The sequence below is a fragment of the Rhinoderma darwinii genome, chromosome 3, assembly GCF_050947455.1.
Source record: "Rhinoderma darwinii isolate aRhiDar2 chromosome 3, aRhiDar2.hap1, whole genome shotgun sequence".
NCBI lineage: Eukaryota > Metazoa > Chordata > Amphibia > Anura > Rhinodermatidae > Rhinoderma > Rhinoderma darwinii.
Window position 1 is genome coordinate 277,732,690 of NC_134689.1, and position 22,251 is coordinate 277,754,940.

General features: G+C 41.1%; 2 protein-coding genes across 2 annotated transcripts in view; one reads left to right on the forward strand and one right to left on the reverse strand.

Moving 5' to 3' along the window:
* Positions 1-21,673, forward strand: part of CCPG1 (cell cycle progression 1) — a 35,681-nt gene extending 14,008 nt beyond the window's left edge. Inside the window, exons 5-10 of the mRNA XM_075857969.1 lie at positions 1,733-1,997; positions 8,974-9,219; positions 10,764-10,885; positions 15,536-15,661; positions 17,206-18,548; positions 21,085-21,673. Of these exons, the coding sequence (XP_075714084.1) occupies positions 1,733-1,997; positions 8,974-9,219; positions 10,764-10,885; positions 15,536-15,661; positions 17,206-18,548; positions 21,085-21,268 (2,286 nt within the window). The 3' untranslated portion in view covers positions 21,269-21,673. The remainder of the gene's footprint in view (positions 1-1,732; positions 1,998-8,973; positions 9,220-10,763; positions 10,886-15,535; positions 15,662-17,205; positions 18,549-21,084) is intronic.
* PIGB (phosphatidylinositol glycan anchor biosynthesis class B) overlaps positions 21,638-22,251 on the reverse strand; it is a 31,079-nt gene continuing 30,465 nt past the window's right edge. The window contains exon 12 of the mRNA XM_075857970.1: positions 21,638-22,029. Coding sequence (XP_075714085.1) covers positions 21,910-22,029 — 120 coding nt within the window. The 3' untranslated portion in view covers positions 21,638-21,909. The remainder of the gene's footprint in view (positions 22,030-22,251) is intronic.

Consider the following 22,251-nt stretch of genomic DNA (forward strand, 5'->3'; position numbering starts at 1 on the left):
TGAACATCAGTTACTTTATCACTGGTTGGCAGCCTTGTAGTAACTGTTTATCTGCAATATGTTCTACTCCAGTTTCCTACTCTCTCTTTATGTTACTAGTAAGGTTTGATTGGCTGAAATGTGATATTTTTGTACTATCCATGTACATTATTTTGTATTTTTTTGTGCTATGTTTATTTACTATTCCATGCATTACTAACTTCCAGGTTTGGTGTCGTTTTTGGCTCCGTTTTTTGAGTCAAACACAGGAGTGGTCACAAAAGAAAGGATGCATCAGTCTTTATATATTTCCTTCCCTTTGGATTCACTTCTGGCTTTGGCTCTAAAAACAGCACCAAAAACTGCATCAAAACTGTGTGTGTGTGATCCTGGCCTAAAGATTTTTCCTTGCATGGGATCACAAGTGATCAGTGGTTTGTTTTTCCTCTTGAGCTGCTCCCTCTGGTTCTCCTCCCTGCCTGATGTACTGGATTGTTGGCAGGGGGAGGTATAATGATAGCTGGGTATATATATAACAGCTATACCATCAGTATAAGTATATGTTAACTAATGATTTCAGAAAGGTACAACACGTTTAACCCCTTAAAGATGCAGCCAACCTAAAACCAACGCTTTTTTTTATTTTATTTAATATATATATATATAGTCTCATACCAAAAGCCATAACTTTTTTTTATTTTTCTGTTGACGTAGCTGTATATGGGCTTGTTTCTTTGCGGGGTGAGTTGTATTATCAATAGGCACGGAGTACTTCTAATATATTGTATAACTTTTTTTTAAAAAACTTTTCTGAGGGTGGTAAAAAATTGTTTTCTTTTGTACGACGTTCACGGTGCAGTATTAATGACAGTTTAACTTAATTCTGCAGGTCAGTACGATTATTGTGATACAAATTTATATATGACTGGTTTTTATGTTTTGCCCATACATTTTTTTTTTCGTGGACTTGGCTTTTATAAGGGCATGTTTTTTGTGGGGCAACTTATCACTTTTATTAGTACTGTTTGGGGGACGACAACCACTTCTTTTTTTTTTTTTTTTTTTTATCCCGGGTTTTTTTCTTTTTGTAAGACCGCATGAACCAATAAATTCTGGTGTTTTACAGTTTTACATGCTGTAAAAATAACGTAATCATTTTATAGTGCGGGTCGTTATGGACGCGGCAATATCTTATAATTTTTTTTTTAGTGTGGAAGTCTAAAATATCAAAACCCAAGTTAAAAAAATAAATAAATAAACGCCTTTTTATTTTTGTTACTTTTATTTTTACAAAATGTATTAGTCCCACAAGCGGACTTGAACATGAGATCTTTTGATCACTTATATAATACACTGCGCTACTTATGTCAGAATTATTCTAATAGACTTACATTCTTGGCAGACATGGGGCTTTTGTTAGGCCCCTTTCTACCATGGTAACTATCTGCACCCTGCTATGGTGCCGCCTCCCTCTGAAACTCCTTAGATGCCGCGGGAGCTATTGACTGCAGCATCTTAGGGGTTACACAGGCGGTATTAGAGCTAGCTCCAATCGTGGCCGTTGCAGCAGGTGTCCGCTGTATGATACAGCTGACACCTGCTGGTTATAGTTCTGGCGTGCAGGACACGATGTAGGGATTCAGTCCAATGATATTCGTATCTTCTGACTTTCCCATCGCCCACTGATTGACACATTTCTAACTATGCATATTATGTGGTGATAGATATTACTTATACCATGTCTCTTTTGCAGCTATTGTCTTCTTACAGCTCTTGCACAAAACTGGACGGATCACCTGTGCATGCCGAATGCCATGAGGATGAGGGAGCTTTAGCTGAGGATAGTCACTGCGAGGCCGTTAGTGATGACTCTGACATTGTTACCTTGGAAAACCCCAAAGTAGATGAAGTTGGGCCCATGGAGGAAGAGGAAATTCTAGAAGATTTGTCTGGAAACACAGATCTTAACATGAGCTTTTCTTCTAGTAGCCAGTATACATTCAACCAGCCGGAAGCAGGTAAGCTGCCGCACATTTACACCACGTCAGATAAATAGACTGCTATAGAGGTAGAGATGCGTAGGACTGTCTCTGTTCACTTCACACCAGCGTCATGGCTCCCGTTATAACACAACCATGATCCGCTCTGCAGGACCTCTTTTCAAATTGATCACAAACTGACTTCTAATGGGGTCCGTCAGCTTTCTGTTGGGGTAAGAATAGCGCTGTAGACTGTCCTATTCTTGCTGTCAGAAATCATGAAAACCAATAAAGCCGTTTTGTTTTTTTATCAGAACTTCTTGCTCATTTGCCTTTTCTTTTTTTGCTGATGGTTCTGGCCTTTTCTCATAGCAGACATTTGTCACCATCCTTAAAAAGACACTGTCGTTTTTAGATAATTGATATTAAAGTGTGCCTCCATTTTTAGTGAAAAACGTATATAGTTTTTCTGAATCCCTTGTCTTACCAATTTTGCTTCTAGCAGCAGACACAGCTGTACATAGCGGACTGTGTACAGTAACTCTGCAGTGGGAAACCGAGCGCCTTGCTCTGCTCCATGGCTCCCGTATGCAGAACAGCCGTTGGCATTATAGCATTCTATATCACTGGTGGCCGTTCTGCATACAAGGGCCATGGAGACGAGCAGGACACAGTATCTCCCACTGCAGAGTTATGAGCAGCCGGCTTCACAGACTTTACACAGTCCGTGCTGATGTTAGAAGCATAACCGGTAATACAAGTGATTTAGAAAAACTATTATAGTGAACACTCCTGCACTACAATTGTTTTTCACTGAAATTGATGGTACACTTTAAATGAACACATGCAGGGATTCTTCTGCTAGAATATAATTATTTTCTCCAATAATAGAAGATTTTTTTAATAATACACCTATCCTCCTTCCATTACCCCCATTAGGACATAGACTACGAATATCGTTACCCAAGTGTGAAATGATCAGCAGGCAAAATGGCCATAGATGTAAAGATTCCTGACAATCTTATAAACCGTTGTCTTTTTTTTTTTTGTTTTGTTTTTTAATAGATATTTCCCAAATTATAAAAAAAAAATCCTGTGGAAAATCGTTTGTATCATGAGAAATATTGAGATAGATTTATCAAAACTGGTACAGAAGAAAAATAGAACAGTAGTCCTTAGCAACCAATTAGATTCCATCTCTCATTTTCCAGGGGCCCTCCCCCTTTTTTGAACTGAATGCTGCAATCTGATTTGTTAGCACTCCTTTTGAGAAGTCTCCCTGAGTGTACGGTACATTGCCTCACATGATAATAAAGCATGATTGAAGTGTTTACCGCTAACGTCAAACTGAACTTTCTATTGGTTGGATGTTTCATGTTGATAGCCTGGCAGCCTTTAACCTTTTTACATTGAAGTCCGGTCCAATTCCATGTGGAACTGTAATTGCATGAATATATTCATGCAGGAGTGGTTACGCTGACGTTTTTTCTGTAATGCGCTTTTGCTGTTGTTTAGACTGCATAGCGCTGCATTATGTATCGTGACGACTACACTTCCACAGCACCGGTTTCATTTTAGGTTAATACACTTACGATTTGCATATATAATTACATTTTTACATATTTTTTCTGGTCACAGTTTTTTGGTTTAGATTAGAGGTATATAAAACATTAGTTTAACTTTAAGTCTATTATGGAGTTTTGGGCAAGGGCAAAATTAGATGGAAACATGTCAGGACTGCCACATCCACCTGCATATAGGTGAAGTACAGTGTGCCTGCGACACCTCCAATACCCGAAATAGAATAGACAAAATAGGGTAGAACTAGAAGCCGGCCCTCCCTCTGTCCTGACAGCATGGCATGCCGCAGTTGATGACGTCATCATATGGTGGCAGCCGAAATGTTACTGGGGCTGATATATCTGCCTCTCTTCTGTGTCTCCCCATTGTCTAGAGAAATCTAGCTTGCCGCAACGCAGGCTGAATATACTTTTATCTGATTGTGTATTCTGCGTTGTGACTGAACCTCCTGGTAAGGGCCACATAGTCAGGCAGTGCCAACCACAGGTTGTGAATGTGTGTTTTACATCATTTGTCCTTCTAAAACTTTTCACTGTCATTGACAATAGTTAAAAAAATGCTTCTTTATAAGACTCCCTGAACTGTGTTGCTTAGAAGTTGCCACACGGCCATTTGTGAGCTGCCTACATACCGTCCATATGTTTGATATATAATCGGTAGATAATACACATGCACTTTACACCCCCCCTCCCTCTCCCATCATTTATACTATGTACAATGTTGTTAATCATGTTGCTGATGTATAATTGAATGTCCTCTTTATTTTTCTTTTGCTCATCTATTTTTCCATTCTTGGCTTTATTTTTCTCTCCGTATGTTTTCACCTTTTTGTGCTGTGCACAAAGAGGGACTCCGTGGAGCAGTGAGGAAGATACCCATTAATGTAAGGGCAGTGGCCGCATGCTCCTGTCTGGTTGTGTGGCATTATCTTAAGATAAACCCGCTAACGCTCGTTTTGCATTTGGGCAACTTTGCCACCAAACTACTAACTGATTAATGTAAAGAATACATGTTATACAGGTCTCGTCTACATGATAGAAATGGGAATCTTTGGATATAGCCCGCCAGTGTAGCCAGCAGACGCGGGCTATAATTCACTAGTCGTTTTATTGTGTATGAGCACGTTGCCTGTAGGTTATTTGTAGCGTGGTTTACACCTTGTACATAATAAGGATGAACTAGCAATTCATACAGGTAAATGGTTTTAATAGGTTATACCAAGAATGGATGGCATTATTCTATTTAACCCCTTAGTGACCAGCCCATTTTAGGCCCTAATGACCAAGCTATTTTATTCGTTTTTCTATAGTCGCATTCAAAGAGCTATAACTTTTTTATTTTTTCGTCTACATAGCTGTATGAGGACTTGTTTTTTGCGGGATTAGTTGTGCTTTTTAATGGCACCATTTTTGGGTACATATAATTTTTATATTAACTTTTATTAACCTTTTTGGGGGGGATTATAAAAAAAAAACAGAAATTCCGCCATTGTTCTATGCGTTTTTAAATTGACGCCGTTCACTGTGCGACGTAATTAACATGTTACCTTTATTCTATGGGTCGGTACGATCACGGCGATACCACATGTGTAGAGGTTTTTTTATGTTTTACGACTTTTGCACAATAAAAACACTTTTGAACTAAAATTATTTGCTTTTGCATCGTCGCTTTCCAAGAGCCGTAATTTTTTTATTTTTCCATCAATGTAGTGATTTTTTGGGCTTGTTTTCTGCGGGACAAGACGTAGTTTTGAATGGTACTGTTTTGGGGTGCATGGGACTTATTGATTCATTTTTATTATGATTTTTTTGGGGGGCAATGGAAAAAAATTGCAATTTCGCCATGTTTTTTTGCGTTTTTTTTTTACGGTGTTCACTTTGCGGTTTAAATTACCTATTAACTTTATTAATGGAGTCATTACGGTCGCGGCGATACCACATGTGTACTTTTTTTTTTTTTTTACACTTTTACTAAATAAAACCACTTTTTATGGAAAAAAATGGTTTTATTAATTTTTTTACTGTACTTTTTATTAATAATCTTTATTTCACTTTGATGACTTATTTTATTAGTCCCACTAGGGGACTTTACTGTGCGATATTCCGATCGCTGCTATAATGCTCTGGTATACTTCGTATACCAGAGCATTATTGCCTGTCAGTGTAAATCTGACAGGCAATCTGTTAGGACGTGCCTCCGGCGCGTCCTAACAGGAATATGTCCAGGGCAGACCTGGGGGCTTTTATCAAGCCCCCGGCTGCCATGACACCCCATCGGAGACCCGCGATTTCATTCGCGGGCCGCCGATGGGTGACAGAGGGAGCGCACTCCCTCTGTAAACAAAGTTAAATGTCGCGGTCGCTATTGACGGCGGCATTTAACGGGTTAAACGGCCGCGATCGAAGTAAACTTCGATCGCGGGCGTTGGAGCAGGAGCTCAGCTGTCATCAGACAGCAGAGCCCCGGCTCCTGCCTGCACGGGAGACCCGTGCAGGACTTAGACTAGGCTCACGTGAAAAGGCGTCAGCCTAGCCTAAAGCCCATTAGTGAATAACGTGAAAAGGTGTATTGGTGGTCACTAAGGGGTTAAAATAACTGGTACATTATAGATATAGAATTGGGGCACGTGTGTACTATATCTAACATGTATGTATGTATGTATGTATGGTGTCTGATAATATTCTAGCCTTTATGTTTAGATTTCCCGTTGATGGTAGAAATTGCTCATTACCCCATCAGCCCGGCCATATTACATAGTCTTAGTCAGCAATTTTTGTGTGAAGAAACATTGTACGAATAAACTGAAGGGGAACTCTAGCTTTATCACTTAAAATGACACTTTGAACATGTATTTTCATTAAAAAATAGCATTTTGCAGGGCTTACCTTGTCCATTGTTTTCAATATATTGTTGTGGGTTTTTTTTTGTTTCGTTTTTTCGCCTCACCTATGTATGGTGCTGCCGTATTTCAGCCGACCTAACCAAATTGGTGTAACAAATATTGAAATATTCAGTGACAATACTGGGCAGGGTAAGCCCAGTAATGTGTTGAAAGTGCACCTTCAGCTTTTGGGATGATCTGTGGGCATAGAGATAATGCCGCTCTATCTGCTACATATACGATGTAAAAAACATTAGATTCCTTTAAAATCTTGGAGTAAGTTGTACTATGGGAAATATTCCCTTTTAAAAATGTAAAAGTTTGTCTTCTTACAAGGCAAACAGACCAGGAAGAAAAGCTGCTGCGTTCTTTATAATGGACCTAGTGTCCGTACTTAATGTTTATTTAAGTAGCTGCTATAAGTGTTAGGCGTTCCTTAGAAAAATGTATTTGTGGAACAGGATATTTGTGAACCGCTGGCAGACATCATACTAAACCGAGATAAATAGCAACAATCTGTAAAGGGCCAGGCTTCCCAGCACCATTCCCAGGCCATAAAGTATATAAGGATATTACTATTGCCACATAACTTTAGGTTTTCACTTCCATTGTGTTAGATAGATGGGGTTCCTCCTTTCGGACCTCGTGTTTAACTAGCAAAGGTAGTATAATTTTATGGTAAAATGCTGCTTATGTAATGGTTCTTACACAAACATACCGGTACGTTGCCGCCTGTTCTCTTATGGCAGTTGATAATACAGAAATTGCAGAGCAGAACATCTTACCGAATAGAATGCATGTGATAAGCAAAGGTATCATATTATATTGTCTTACACCTTATAATTATATTTGTGACTGATTGTCATATGACAGGCCTGGCTGCTGTAGAGGGGACATCTTAAAGAGGCTCTGTCACCAGATTTTGCAACCCCTATCTGCTATTGCAGCAGATAGGCGCTGCAATGTAGATTACAGTAACGTTTTTATTTTTAAAAAACGAGCATTTTTGGCCAAGTTATGACCATTTTTGTATTTATGCAAATGAGGCTTGCAAAAGTCCAAGTGGGCGTGTTTAAAAGTAAAAGTCCAAGTGGGCGTGTTTACAGTAAAAGTCCAAGTGGGCGTGTATTATGTGCGTACATCGGGGCGTTTTTACTACTTTTACTAGCTGGGCGTTCTGACGAGAAGTATCATCCACTTCTCTTCACAACGCCCAGCTTCTGGCAGTGCACAGACACACAGCGTGTTCTCGAGAGATCACGCTGTGACGTCACTCACAGGTCCTGCATCGTGTCGGACGAGCGAGGACACATTGGCACCAGAGGCTACAGTTGATTCTGCAGCAGCATCGGCGTTTGCAGGTAAGTCGATGTAGCTACTTACCTGCAAACGCTGATGCTGCTGCAGAATCAACTGTAGCCTCTGGTGCCGATGTGGCCGACACGATGCAGGACCTGGGGCAGGAAGTGAGTGACGTCACAGCGTGATCTCTCGAGAACACGCTGTGTCTGCACTGCCAGAAGCTGGGCGTTCTGAAGAGAAGTGGATGATACTTCTCGTCAGAACGCCCAGCTAGTAAAAGTAGTAAAAACGCCCCGATGTACGCACATAATACACGCCCACTTGGACTTTTACTTTAAACACGCCCACTTGGACTTTTGCAAGCCTCATTTGCATAAATACAAAAATGGTCATAACTTGGCCAAAAATGCTCGTTTTAAAAAAAATAAAAACGTTACTGTAATCTACATTGCAGCGCCGATCTGCTGCAATAGCAGATAGGGGTTGCAAAATCTGGTGACAGAGCCTCATTAAAGTGTGCCTTGTGTTTTGTAGTGGAGCTGAAAGGAAAAAAAATAGCGCAAACATAGGGCATTACCCACAAGCAATGTGGAATGGAAAGTGTTGTAGTGATATGCTCACCTAGGAGCACGACACCCCTGTAGATTGGGTCTTTTGATATATGGATTATCCAGGGAACTGCAGGTCATGGGTTGTGCCGGATTCAAAGTTCTTTGTCCGGTTTCCAGAAACAGTAGCAGTGTGGTGGGAAGTCCCAAAAATCAGCCCTACCATCGGCGCTGTTCCCTTTTAAAAGGATGTGGAATTGGTTCCTTGGTGCCGCATGGCAAGGAAGCAAACAATATAACTTGAAAGTTCTTTAATGGTATGGATGGATACAAGCGACACGTTTCGGAGCCGGACGGGCTCCTTCCTCAGGCAGTATCACAGAGATCAATGAGTTTTGCAAAGAGAGAACGTGGCAGGGCTTCTTTTTCCTCTTTCTTTTGATAATTTTGCACGAGGTGCCCATTGTCCATTTATGCACCACTAATCGAAACCATTCTCTGTCACCACTTCTCTATTCTGTCTCCTTGGAGGTGTATGTAGCACAGCTCCTATTTTTTATAATAGTCTCCGCAAGGTCCTGTACTGCGTAAAAAATCCCCCAAAAAACCCAGAAAGGTGACAAGTACTCTTGTTTATAAACAGGTAGAATTTGGCTTGATACATTTTGCACTACTAGAGATCAATGGGTTTGTTTCTCTGCAGTTTTTACATCTCAAACCAGTGACGAAAACTCAAGTAATGATGAAGCAAGTGATGATTCTAGTCCTATTCTGCGACGCCGACGATCTAAGAGATCAACATCTGGATCGGAGTGTGAGAATAGAACACCTGCTGAGCAACCTTTCACTCCTGCTCCAAAAACATTTGGGTGGATGAGTAGCCGATTAAACAAGTGCGTTATCCTCGCTCTGGTTATAGCAATAAGCATGGGCTTCGGACATTTCTATGGTAAGTGTTTCTGCTATATGATGTACCTAGTATTCCTTTACCCTCTGAAGATGGGTAATGAACTTGGTTAGAGCGATCCCCATACAGGACTATTCTACATTCAAACGTTATTTTTACCACCTTTAACTCCTTCCCGACCGCCCACTGTCTTTTGACGTCAGGCGGTGCGGGTGCTTAGTCTACAGAGACGTCTTTTGGCGTCGCTGTAGATCAGGCTGATGAGCGCTCGTGTGAGCGCTCACCCTCTAAGCAGGAGCTGTAACTAACAGCTCCTGATCCTAGAGAAGCCTCCTGAACACAGCTGGGGTCGGAAAACATTCGGACCCCAGCTGTTTAACCCTTTGATTGCCGCGGTCCGTGACCGCGGCATGATCAAAGGGAATTCCTCTATTTGATCGCATCACCGTTATTCTGGTGATGCGCTCAAACACTGGGGAATCCCTCTGCAGTCAGCCCTGGGGACCTACAAAGGACCCCAGGGCTGTCTGTTCCGTGTGCCTGCTGTTCGGGCACACTATGTGCTGCCCGATCAGCAGCCTGTGTCATAGTGACACAGTGTAATGTATTAGCGTACAGGAGTATGCTAATACATTACAAGTAAAAAGTAAAGTTATAAATAAAGTTATCCCTTAATGGGATTTAAAAAAAAAAATAACAAAAAATAAATAAATACATAGTCATTATTTTGCATAAAATATATTTTATTGCCCCCACATTACATAAAAACAAAAAATCTACACGACCTTAATAACCTGACTAATTTAACAGGTTATTTAGCGTGAAACGTGAACGGGATAAAAAATAAACAAGAAAAACAATGCCGAGAATCGCTTTTTCCTATATTCACGCCGTAAAAAAACTATTTTTTTTTTTTTTTATCCCCCAAACTGCGTGGAAGAGAAATACTATTTCTCTCGCATAAAACAAGGCCTCATACAGCCACGTCAATAAAAAAATAAAAAAGTTATGGCTGCTGAAACGCAGAGAGGCAAAACCAGAAAAATGTAGCTGGTCAATTAAGGTATTTTCAGGCCCGGTCATTAAGGGGTTAATGTTCGTTTATGGGTTCGGAGTTATTTTTCTTCAATCTGTAAGGGACTGAGTTTTTTGCAGGCAGAAGAAATCTGGCTCCGAATTCAGTCTGGAATTTTGAGGCAGATTTTAAACTTCTTCGCGTTTTTCGCCCGCAGCCATTGAATCTAATACAAGGACCGCAGGCAAAAAAAAACCTCAAACTAATGGCGTGGGTTGTTACTGCCCCTATTGATTCAATGTGAGGTCAGAAGCGGAAACTGCGGCAAGTAAGGACATGCTGCTTTTTTTTTTTTTTTTTTCCTGTGATCGGCCAAAAGCCAACCGTGAAAAAAAAAAAAAGCCTCTGCCTCCCATTGTAATAAATGGGGGGCGACTTTGGCGCTAATTCCAGCGCAATTTCCGTGTCAAAATAATCGCCAAAAAAAAATCTGTGTGAACTGACCCCTAACTGTGCTAAATGTGTTAAGCAGTTGTTGCCACCAATTTTTATTTATTTATTTTAAAAAAAGGTACTATTCAAATATTAGAACGGCAAAGATATGTGGAAAAAATCCATGAAAGTGAAGTTAATGAAATGAAGGATGATGTGTTTCAGTGTCAAAGGGACCAAGAAGCAACAATTGAACATAAGGTGAGTGACCTTGTGATTCACTGCTATGCTATCTGGAGCTACAGATGGTTTTTTTAAGGGTATCTCTGTAGCCATAAATTTCAATATTAAAGAGGCTCTGTCACCACATTATATGTGCCCTATCTCCTACATAAGGAGATGGGCGCTGTAATGTAGGTGACAGTAGTGCTTTTTATTTAGAAAAACGATCTGTTTTTACCACTTTCTGAGCGATTTTTAGCTTTATGCTAATGAGTTTCTTAATGCCCAAGTGGGCGTATTTTTACTATAGACCAAGTGGGCGTTGTACAGAGGAGTGTATGACGCTGACCAATCAGCATCATACACTTCTCTCCATTCATTTACACTGCAGATAGCGATATATCTATATCGCTATATGGAGCCACATACACACACTATAACTTGGGCATTAAGAAACTCATTAGCATAAAGCTAAAAATCGCTCATAAAGTGATAAAAATAGATCGTTTTTCTAAATAAAAAGCACTGCTGTCACCTACATTACAGCGCCGATCTCCTTATATAGGAGACAGGGCACTTATAATGTGGTGACAGAGCCTCTTTAAGTCCTACTAACCAAGGAGTTGCCGTTTTAAAATGATGCCATTGAATATCCAATAGGGATAAAGATCATCCAGATGTTCACAGCACAGACCATATTAAGAGATGATGGTCTGATCATACTTTACCTGAGATAGGCCGTGTACTGTATGACTTAAAGAGGCTCTGTCACCACATTATAAGTGCCCTATCTTCTACATAATGTGATTGGCGCTGTAATGTAGATCACAACAGTGGTTTTTATTTAGAAAAACGACCAATTTTGACCAAGATACGACCTATTTTAGATTTATGCTAATGACTAATCAGCGTCATACACTTCTCCCCACTCATGTAATCAGCGCATAGTGATCTTACTAGATCATGATGTGCAGTCACATACACACACATTAACGCTACTCAAGTGTCTTGAGAGTTAATACATCACCTCCAGCCTATTCACAACCCGACAATTCAGTAACGTTTGTGTGGGACTTACAGCACAGCAAGCGTGATCACGCTGTAAGCTGTCATTTACAGCGTGATCTCGCGAGATTACGCCTGCTGTGCTGTAAATCACACACGGACCTTACCGAAGTGTCGGGATTGTGAAGACATCTCGTCCTTCCTGGAAGCGATGTCTCACTCTCAAGACACTTCAGTAACGTTCATGTGTGAGTATGTGACTGCACATCATCATCTAGCAAGATCACTATGTGCTGAATACGTGAATGGAGAGAAGTGTATGACGCTGATTGGTCAGCGTCATACACTTCTTTACAACGCCCACTTGGTCAAAAAGTAAAAACACGCCCAGTTGTCTATTAAGAAACTCATTAGCATAAATCTAAAATAGGTCATAACTATGTCAAAAATGATCGTTTTTCTAAATAAACACTGTTTTTTTGTTTGTTTTTTTAAGTCCTATTAAATTTTCTTTAGAACTGCTTCTATAACAAATGGCATTGTGGTTACCACATAAAAGCTGTGGTTGTAGTTTTTCCTTACTTAGGGATGGGGCATGCTGTGGTTAACCTGTACAGTTCCGTGCTGCATAGTGTGAACAGGATGGATCAATCAAATGTAATTCCAGTATTAGATTTAGTCAGTAGTTTCAATAAATAAGGGGGCAGTTACTGTTTTCACATGGGTCTTGGCTATTTATTCTCTTTACACAAGTACACTGATAATTCTAAAACCATTTATTGTGAAAAATCTGCAAAAATCTTTTAGGGGACCTTTTCTTTTACTATAACTGTATTTGTACATTGATTGGAATCAGAGGTCTGGCTTCATGTATCCTGTTTTGTGCGGAAAGTTATTTCTGTAACTTACGTGGTAGGTCCAATCAACAAAAACCTCCTGCATAAATCCCCTACAGATGTATTCTAGATTTACAACTTTGGACGTTGATGACCCTCAAATTCTGAGCCGTCAAGCCAGGGGCGTAGCTAAAGGCTCATGGGCCCGGGTGCAAGAATTCAGCTTGGGCCCCCCTACCACTCCCCAACACCACCACCATCATCATCAGACCCCTGCGCGTCCCTATGCCCTGACGCTTTGCCCAACAGCCCCCATAGTATAATGCCCCCACACAGTATAATGCCCCCCCATAACAGCCCCATACAGTATGATTCCCCCATATCAGCCCCCATGCAGTATAATGCCACCCCCGCAATATCAGCCCCCATACAGTATAATGCCCCCCCCCCCACAACAGCCCCATACCGTATAATGCTCCCCATACAGTATAATGCCCCCCATCTTATCAGCCCCCATGCAGTATAATGCCCCCATATGTGCATAATAGAAAAATAACATAATTACTTACCTATCCCCGTTCCCACGTCGGGTGGAGGATCCTTCGCCTCCTCCGGTGTGTACTATGAGTGACTCAGCGCAGGCAGGCGCGATGATGTCGCTGCATCCTGCCTGCCTGCGTTGAGCCGCTCAGGGCACAGTGAATGCTGGATCAAGGAGATGTCAGCTCCTTGCTCCAGGATTGAATGGAATCGGGACCTCGGTGAGTGACTCGCGACCCCACGGAGGTCTTCACACGAACCACCAAGGGGGACGCGACCCACAGTGTAGGGATGTCACGATACCAAAATTTGCACTACGATACCGATTACTTTGCCAACAGTAATAAAAAAAAAAAAGTTATTTTCGTTTTCTGATGTGATGTGAAAATCACGCGCACCACACGGAAGCACTTCCGTGGGACGCGCGTGATTCGCGCAACAGCAGTCAAAAGTATGTTTGCAAACAGCAAAGCACCACGTGCTTTTCTGTTGACAAACATTCAAACGGAGTGTCATAAAGATGGCGGCTGCGCGAAAATCACACAGCCGCGCATCATACAGGGCTGACACATGGAGCTGTTAAGTGCCTTTTGCGCACGCAAAACGCACACGCTCGTGTAAATGAGCCCTTAATGTGAGGCACGTGGAGGTTAAATTCATCATCGCACCTCGTGCCCCACAATAAGTGATAGAAAGCAGTTTTTATTTTATTTTTTACAGCGTACACATCATAAATGATGCAAAAAAGTTGTTGTGTAGGCTATTACGGCCGCGCCAATACCGAATATATGTATATTTTATGTATTGAGACTTATTTTAATGTTTATTGTAAAAAAGGCGTATGTGTATTTTTTTTATTTAACATTACTTTATTTTTCAAACTTTAATGTACTGTCATATATCTATATACTGATAGTAATGTACTGGTATATATCTATATTACAGTACATTAGCCTGTGTACAGATAGTACATAGGCTGTTGTTAGGACATACCCAAGTATGCCCTAACAACAGGAAATATGGTCAGACAGCACTGGGGTCCTTCAATGGACCCTGGGCTGTCTGCCCATATATGGTATGTCCCTCAATCGCGTCACAGGGATTCCCTGTGACGCGATCCAGGGGCATCCCCCCTTCTCATTTTCCCCTGAATGCTGCAGTCAGCTTTGATCGCAGCATTCAGGAGAATAGCGGCGGAGATGAGCGGTTTCTCTGATCTCCGCCGTTAGAGCGGGGCTGTGGCTGTGTAATACAGTCATTGCCCTGCTCCTGACATTAAGTGCATGCGCGCGGTAAGCATGAGGAGATGCGGCCGGCGCTGCACTAATGAGCGGCAGTTCAGGCATTGAGGACAGAACATGGGGGTGTTTTGTAGTGTTCTGTCTTCAGTGCCGCAGATCATTAGTGCAGCACCGGCCGAATCACATCATCCTGACGGCGCGCACATGTCAGGACTCAGGAGCGGGGCAATGACTGTATTACACAGCCGCAGCCCCGCTCTCATAGTCATGTGTTACTATACTGTATTGTGTTGGATTGTGGAGTTTGTGGTGGAGAGAGGAGGGGGGGGGCAGTGATTTAACGCCCCCTCTCTCTCCACTGCAAACACCACAATACATTACAAGGCATCACAACACATTACAACACATTACATTACAACACATTACATTACATTACAACACATTACATTACATTACAACACCACACAATACATTACATTCCAGACTGCAGCTTACCTGGAGTCCTCCGAACCGACTCTTCCACTCCACGGTCTGGAAGACGTGTCACGTGAGAACACGGTCACATGGTACACTAAGTGTACCATGTGACCGTAGTAACCAGGAAGTGCCGGCTTCACGGCACAGAAGATTTATTTAGGAAGCTTGCTGTATGGCAACGGGGGCTCGTGGGCCCCCCAGGCTTAGGGGCCCGGTCGCAACTGCGACCGCTGCGACCCCTTTAGCTACGCCACTGCGTCAAACAATTGTGGATAAGTTTTGCCTTTAGGAATGTGTTTTTTTTTTTTTTTTTTAATTGATGTGGATTATTAGATGCAAGGCTTAAATAATTTTACTGTAATTGTTTGGCAAAATTATAAAATGTGAAGAGGCTGTTGTCAAAATGTAAAGGGAAACAAATAACTGGAATGTTCTCGGTGTTATTATTATTTTACATATTTTTGTAAAGGAAATTTAATAATGATTTTTACTATATACCTAGTATTACTTGCAGCGCCACCATATAAAATAATATTAAGAGTCCTAATTTTACACAGTAAGAATTAGAATAGTTGCTTCTGTATTCACAGGAAGTTGCGGAACAGCAGACGAAAGACCTTGAAGAGAGACCAGATTTGGTACTATCTCTCGAAGGCCTAATGGATAAAATCAGCAAAGAAAACCGCATACTGAAACAAAAACAGAATGACCTACAGGTGATTAGTAGGAAAATGCTATAGTGTTATACTAATGTGGCTTAGAAAGCCGACTGTTCTGGGGTAGATCCGATGTTCCCATAGTAGTGTCCTTTTGCTTAAATGCTGCACAAGGTATATCCACTGAGCCCTGAACTAGAAGATCCACAAATAGGCATGTTAGATAAGGGTAAGCTTAAAAAAAACAATCAATCAATACAGGAATCCGCCAACAACACCTCAAGATACAGATACATTTTAATAATTTTTCCATTAAGAAAGGTGCACATACATTTTAAAGTTAACCTCTGGCGAGTACTTGACAAGTACTATAAACGTAGTGATCTTGAGTAAAATGCGTTATTTAAAACATTTTTTAAAAAGCTATTGGCCTTAAAGGGGTTTCCAGGCATGTTCTATTAATGGCCTCTCCTTTGGATAGGTCATCAATATCCGATCAGTGGGGGTCCTTTAACCAGTTTGCAGGCACAGTGCAGCGCCGTACACATCTGTAGTGGCTGTTTGTGGAATTTCACTTACAGTCCTAAACACTGAAGAGGCTGTGGCGACAAATGTTGTGGCCCCTTCAGTCAGCTGATCAGCGGGGGTGCCGGGTGTCGGACCCCCACCAATCTCATATTGAATGTTTGTAGAACCCCTTTGTTTTGAGAATTGTCTTGCCACTCAATGACCTGCAGCATCCCACTTACTTTTGAATTTGGAGGGATATCTTTGTAGCTGCCAGTGCGGTTCCAGTATGTACTTTGCGCTCCATTTTCCTTGCTTTACTCACATTCACATGTAGTTGGTTGATGTTTGTGCATAAAATGATTTGTTGGAGTGCTGAGTGCCGTGTAAACTCGCACAGGAATTCTTCTGAGATGCTGAAGAACAAGGAAGTTCTGATATCTGCATGAGCAGTAGTGTGTTGTAACCTGCCGTGAAAGAGTTGGGCAACGAAATTCCCCCCACTAAGATTGTTACCCTGTTTAATAATTCATCTCTAAATCCCATACCTAAGGGGGCATCACTGAATTATTTACGTAGCAACTCATGAAAAATGTATTCTATTTTCTGAACGCCAGTAGCAACATATGTATACTTTTGGGGTTTGCACTTAAGTTTACTGTATACCATGTGTTATTAGGAGGATGAAATTCAAGAACAGAACATAATTTAGAACCACATCACCTCAAGTGTTTATAGAGGAAATCAAACTGGTGATTTCAATAAAAAAAATTGACAAATTAGTTATGGAGTCAGCCTCTTCTGTCAAGTTACAAATTCTATTCAGATGTTTCTAAGAGGCAGCATGTCCTTTCTAGCCGCAGTTCCACCTCTGACCTCCCGTTAAAATCAATGTGAGGCAAAAAAAAAACCTGTGGCGAAAAAACAGTCAGGCCAAAATTTGCCTCAATATTCGCAGAATTAGGGCTAGTTGACAGTGACACCAGTGGGAACAGAGCGTTATTGTAAGTTTCCTTGTGTATAAATGTTATTTGGATTTATAAATAAGAAGTAGAAAACAAATTATTTGATATTCCATTTTTATTTGAATATTTTAGTTAGAAGCAGATGACTTTGCAACCAGCCTGAAAACTACGGAGGTACAAAATAGAAACCTTGTAATGGAAAACCAACATCTAATGCAGTCTTTGGAGAAAGAGGAACAAGCTTTATCTTCTCTTAAAGAGGAGCTCAGGAAACTAAGAGAGCAGATCAGAAACCTCGATGAGAAGGGAGGGCATGAGACCATGCTGTCTGAGAATCAAAAGCTGAAGGAACATCTGAAAGAGCAAAGGCAAAAGGTCCGGAACTTCCGAACACAGAAGGAGACCCTTTTAAATGAAGCCCAGTTTCTAAGGAAAGAGTTAGATAATGAGCGAAGAATTACTGACTCTCTAAGGGTGGAACTCGAGGAAATAAGTAAGAGGAGATCATCTGCCGCCTCCATGGAAAGTGACCATGAGATAGAACATTTAAAGGACCGTCTGTCGGAGTTAGAAAATAAACTCAATTTTGAACAACAGAGATCAGATTTATGGGAAAGACTTTACATTGAAACCAAAGAACAAAATGAGAAGCTGGAAACTGGAAATTCACATCAAGAAACGGATCACTCTAAGGAGGGACAATCCAAAGGTAAAACAAGAAAGAAAGCAAAGGATACATTCTTTAGTTCCGTAAAAGATACTTTTGATGCGATGAAGAATTCCACCAAGGAGTTTGTCAGACATCACAAAGAAAAGATCAAGCAAGCAAAAGAAGCTGTGAAGGAGAATTTAAAGAAGTTCTCTGATTCTGTAAAAAATACTTTCAGGCACTTTAAAGACACCACTAGAGGTATGTTTGACAAAAACCGCAATAGGAAACATGCAGAAAAGAGGAGGGAAGAAACCAAGGGAGCTCGCACAGTGCGCCGGGATTACACAACGGATACTGGGAAGATACATCCGAACAAGGCAACGGCCAGTCCACAAGGTGACCAAAGCAACGAACAGTATGACGGTACAGCTACATGGAAATCGAATGGCGAGAAGGTGGTCAATAAGAAGGGCTGCTCTGGAGTTTATGACTGTGCTCACCAGGAGTCCATTAGCCTCTTCAACAAAGTTTTGGACCCTGTGAGAGTAGAAGAGTTCAATGACTTGATGCAAGTGTTTTTACAGGAGCAAGTAGATAATTTCCAACACTGGGAAGAACTAGAACAGTTCATTAATCGATTTTTTCCTAATGGCGTTTTTATCCACGATCAGATGCTTTTCACCGATTTTGTCAAAAATGTTGAGGATTATCTTGAAGACATGAAGGCGTATCAGACCAACACTGGAGGGGTCTTTGAGGATCTGGATGAGTTTGTGTACAGACATTACTTTGGGAATTCATATTCTACACAGTATGGACCAAGGTGGGTGGATATTCTCCAGAATTCTGCTCTATATGTGAACATAAATGTGAGTTGTTTCTGTATTACGGAGCCAGACCTCATGGGGCAGATTTACCATTGTTGTGCCGGATATGTGGCCAAAGTTGCACTTTCTTCTTTTTGGCACAAATAATTTCAGACAAATTTATCAATGAAATCCAAAAGAATAGATGTTTGCGACTCGTCGGACAAGAGGCATGACTAGTGGTATAAAGTTAGGTAGAAATGTCTTAAGGTGCCTCAAATTTTTTATCCCGCATGAGCCACTGTGATAAATTTGGTGCATCTAGTCTAATTCTAAGCTGTCTGAATTTAAAACCATATTAGTCAATCTGCCTCACTATGTACAAAATAACTAACCGTGTACATGGTTTGTATATCTGCTCTGTAGATACTGTTATTGCCTTAGGACATACCCTAGTGTGTCATAGAATTACTGAAGCTTGGTCAGAGTCAAAACTACATAACTGACAGCTAACACTAGGGTAAGAGCCATATGACGCGTCATATTTTTCTTCAACATTTCTACACCACCTGACCCATTTGATGGTGGCTTATGACCTCAAAAATTTTCCTTACCTGCTCGGTACTGAGAATTGCCCACACGCTTGAAGCAGCGGTTTACAGTATTCCAGCCTTCTCCCATTCAAGTGAATGGGAGAAGGCTGGAATACAGAGAACCGCCACTACAGGTGTGTCAACAATTCACAGTAGGAGCAGTGACCGAAATGAATGCCGTGGACATTTCAGAACAGCTGATTGGCAGGGGTGTTGAGAGTTGGACCTCCACCGATCAGATATTGATAGCTTATCATGAGGATAGGCCATCAATGTCTTCTAACTGGAAAATTCCTTTAAGGATGTCAGCAACTACAGCATCTGTTAAGCCTAGTTCACTCAAGCAGAAAAAATTTGCCTCATAATTCCTTTCAAAGGCCGCCTGGGGAAAAACCCACCGCTGCCTCCCATTGAAATTAATAAGGGGGGGGGGGGGCAATTTCAGTCGTTTTTTGGTGCTGATTCTGAAGCCGTTTCTGTGGCAAAAAAAAAATGTGAACTGTGCCTAACCCTCCCATGTACTCATCTGCCAAAATTTTCCTTAAAGAAGTTTGACAACCCCTTTCCACACTGAGCATACAGAGGTGATACAGGGACAGCCCTCCGTAGTTTTTCCTCCTGCTTCCACTGTTTTTTTTTCTTTAAAAAAACAGATGCAAAACACTGATCACTTATGCAAATGTGTGGTAAGCGTCTCGTTTTATCTAGGACTAGACGTCTGTGCGTTACATAGATGCCCATAGATTGTCAAAAAGCATTTTCCTGGTGATATCCGCTATTTGATGGGTGCCGGCTGGTTATAGAATTGCCATTTTGAACCGTATAAGTCATGTGAGCGGTAGACCAAAGTCGACCTTTATTAGTCTGCAGTATAAGATGGAGTTACATTATTGTAGCTCCAGCTTAACGTCTGATGAAGGTCTTCAGCTCCACACACATATACAGCTTAAAATATAAGGAACATTGGGTTGCATGTCCTTGAATGGCAGGTTGGATTGCTATTTAACATGCACATTCAGGATTTATCTGACAATGGTCAAGTGTATTCTCTGTTGGGCCACGTTCATGTTGGCTGAAAAATACGATGCGGACTTCAAGAGAAAATCGCCTCTAAATCCAAGCATTTTTGGAGCTGATTTTCAAAGCGTTTGCAAGTGTTTTGTAAACTGATTTTGAGGTGTTTTTCTAAGCGATTTTTGAAGTGTCAATAAGAAAAATGTGCTTGTAAATCACTTCACTTCAAGACGAACATGTAATTTTTTTTTTACGAAACTTCTTTTTAAAAATACACCTTATATTTCATTGGTAAGCGGTTTTCAGGCGTAGTTCAAGCATATATAAAAGCAAAAATTAGCATTTTACGCTCTGAATTATGCCTGAAAATAAGCTGTGTGAATATGCCCTAACAAGCGGGCAGTGTAGCACAAGAGTTCAGGTTGGCGGGAGCTCTCTACATTCTTACCCGTATGATCTACGGCTCATTGTGCACTATAGAGAAAGACCTCACAGCCTGAACTTAAGGATATGTTCACACACACACACACTAATTACGGACGTATTAACCCCCGAATTACATCCAAAATTACGGCTTGAATGCGTTGACAAACATCTGCCCATTGAAAGCAATGGGCTGACGTTTGTCTGTCAAAAGACGGCGCATAAATAGACGCCCTCGTCAAAGAAGTGACCTGTCACTTCTTGGGGCGTAATTGGAGCCGCTATTCATTGACTCCAATGAAAAGCAGCGCCAATTACGTCCGTAATTGAAGCGGCGTTGGAGCGCCTGCACATGCCGTTACGGCTGTAATGATGGGGCTGTTTTCAGGAGAAAACAGCCCCGTAATTTCGGCCGTTACAGACGCTGTAGTGTGAACATACCCTAACAGTGAAGAATAAAATGCGTACAATTTTCTCATAGTGAACCATTCCTGATTAGAATTACAACATTCTTCTCTTGCAGAAAACCAGAAGGAAGAACTCCTTACAAGAACGCAGAAAATAAAAATCTCAGAAAGGAGGAAGAGAAGCCTCAGGCTCGATATAAGAGAGAAGGTAAATGGAATAAACCTGGTCGTGCCAATGGAAGACAGATGGCGAATGTTGAAATAGAATTAGGGCAGCTGCCCTTCGATCCTAAATATTGAACAGCATGGATCACTTTAAATGGCTGTAAGATTAGAGGCAGGATAAGTAGCACGTGATCTGTAACTACTGCTGGGACCCTGTAAGCGCTGTAGTGGCAGGCATCTTATCCTAGCGCTAAGTGACTGGCGGTCTCTGTTGTACTATCCGTTTAGGCTTTGGTTCTTTTTATTTGCTTGCACGATTCAATGTCTTTCACCTACGATCTCTGAATCACAAGTAACCACGTCTGTCTGTTGTGCTATTACACGTGCAGTGTTCACCTTCTTTTTCTAATAGAATACTGGTTACTCATTTTAAAGTTCTTCTCTCTGGCATTTTTCTTGCGGTTTAAAAACATTGTTCTTATTATTTGTAAAGTAATAAAAGAATTTAAAAAAAATAAAAAAAATCTTTATTTAAAATCATTTTGTTTTATAAGATCATTTATACATATACACACAAGGCTTGCGCTGAGCTTCTTGTCATTTCGGTATTCCGCTTAGGTGTAGCCAAGTCACAGTGAATCCATGGAACAGAATCTTAAAAACCAGTCCTGATCATTGAAGGAATGGCATGGTCACCGCTTTATAAGAACAATCCTATCTCATCCAGTGGTCACCCCCCTTACACATAATCCTAGATCCATCGTTGGTCCAAGGCTTTATTTCACTTCTCGTTCGTACAAGTATATGTAGCTTCCAGTCCGACCTTCTGGTAGATGAGTGTGGAATACAGATGTTGTCCTCACATAATGGTTTGTGGTCAGGAATGAGTTTATTTCCTAGCAAGAAAACCGGAAATTATAAAAAGCTACAACTGCTGCACCAATCTCAAACATGCAATCCAACCAAACCTTACATTGTGAAATGAAGGATTCTGAAAATTGTGTGGGGAAAATGTAACAATTGGCGTAGAAAAGTCGCAATTTGCGCAGAAAAATGCGACTTTTCTACCACTCACACCACTTTACCAAAAGGTGGGCATAGCTTAATGAAAGGCGCCT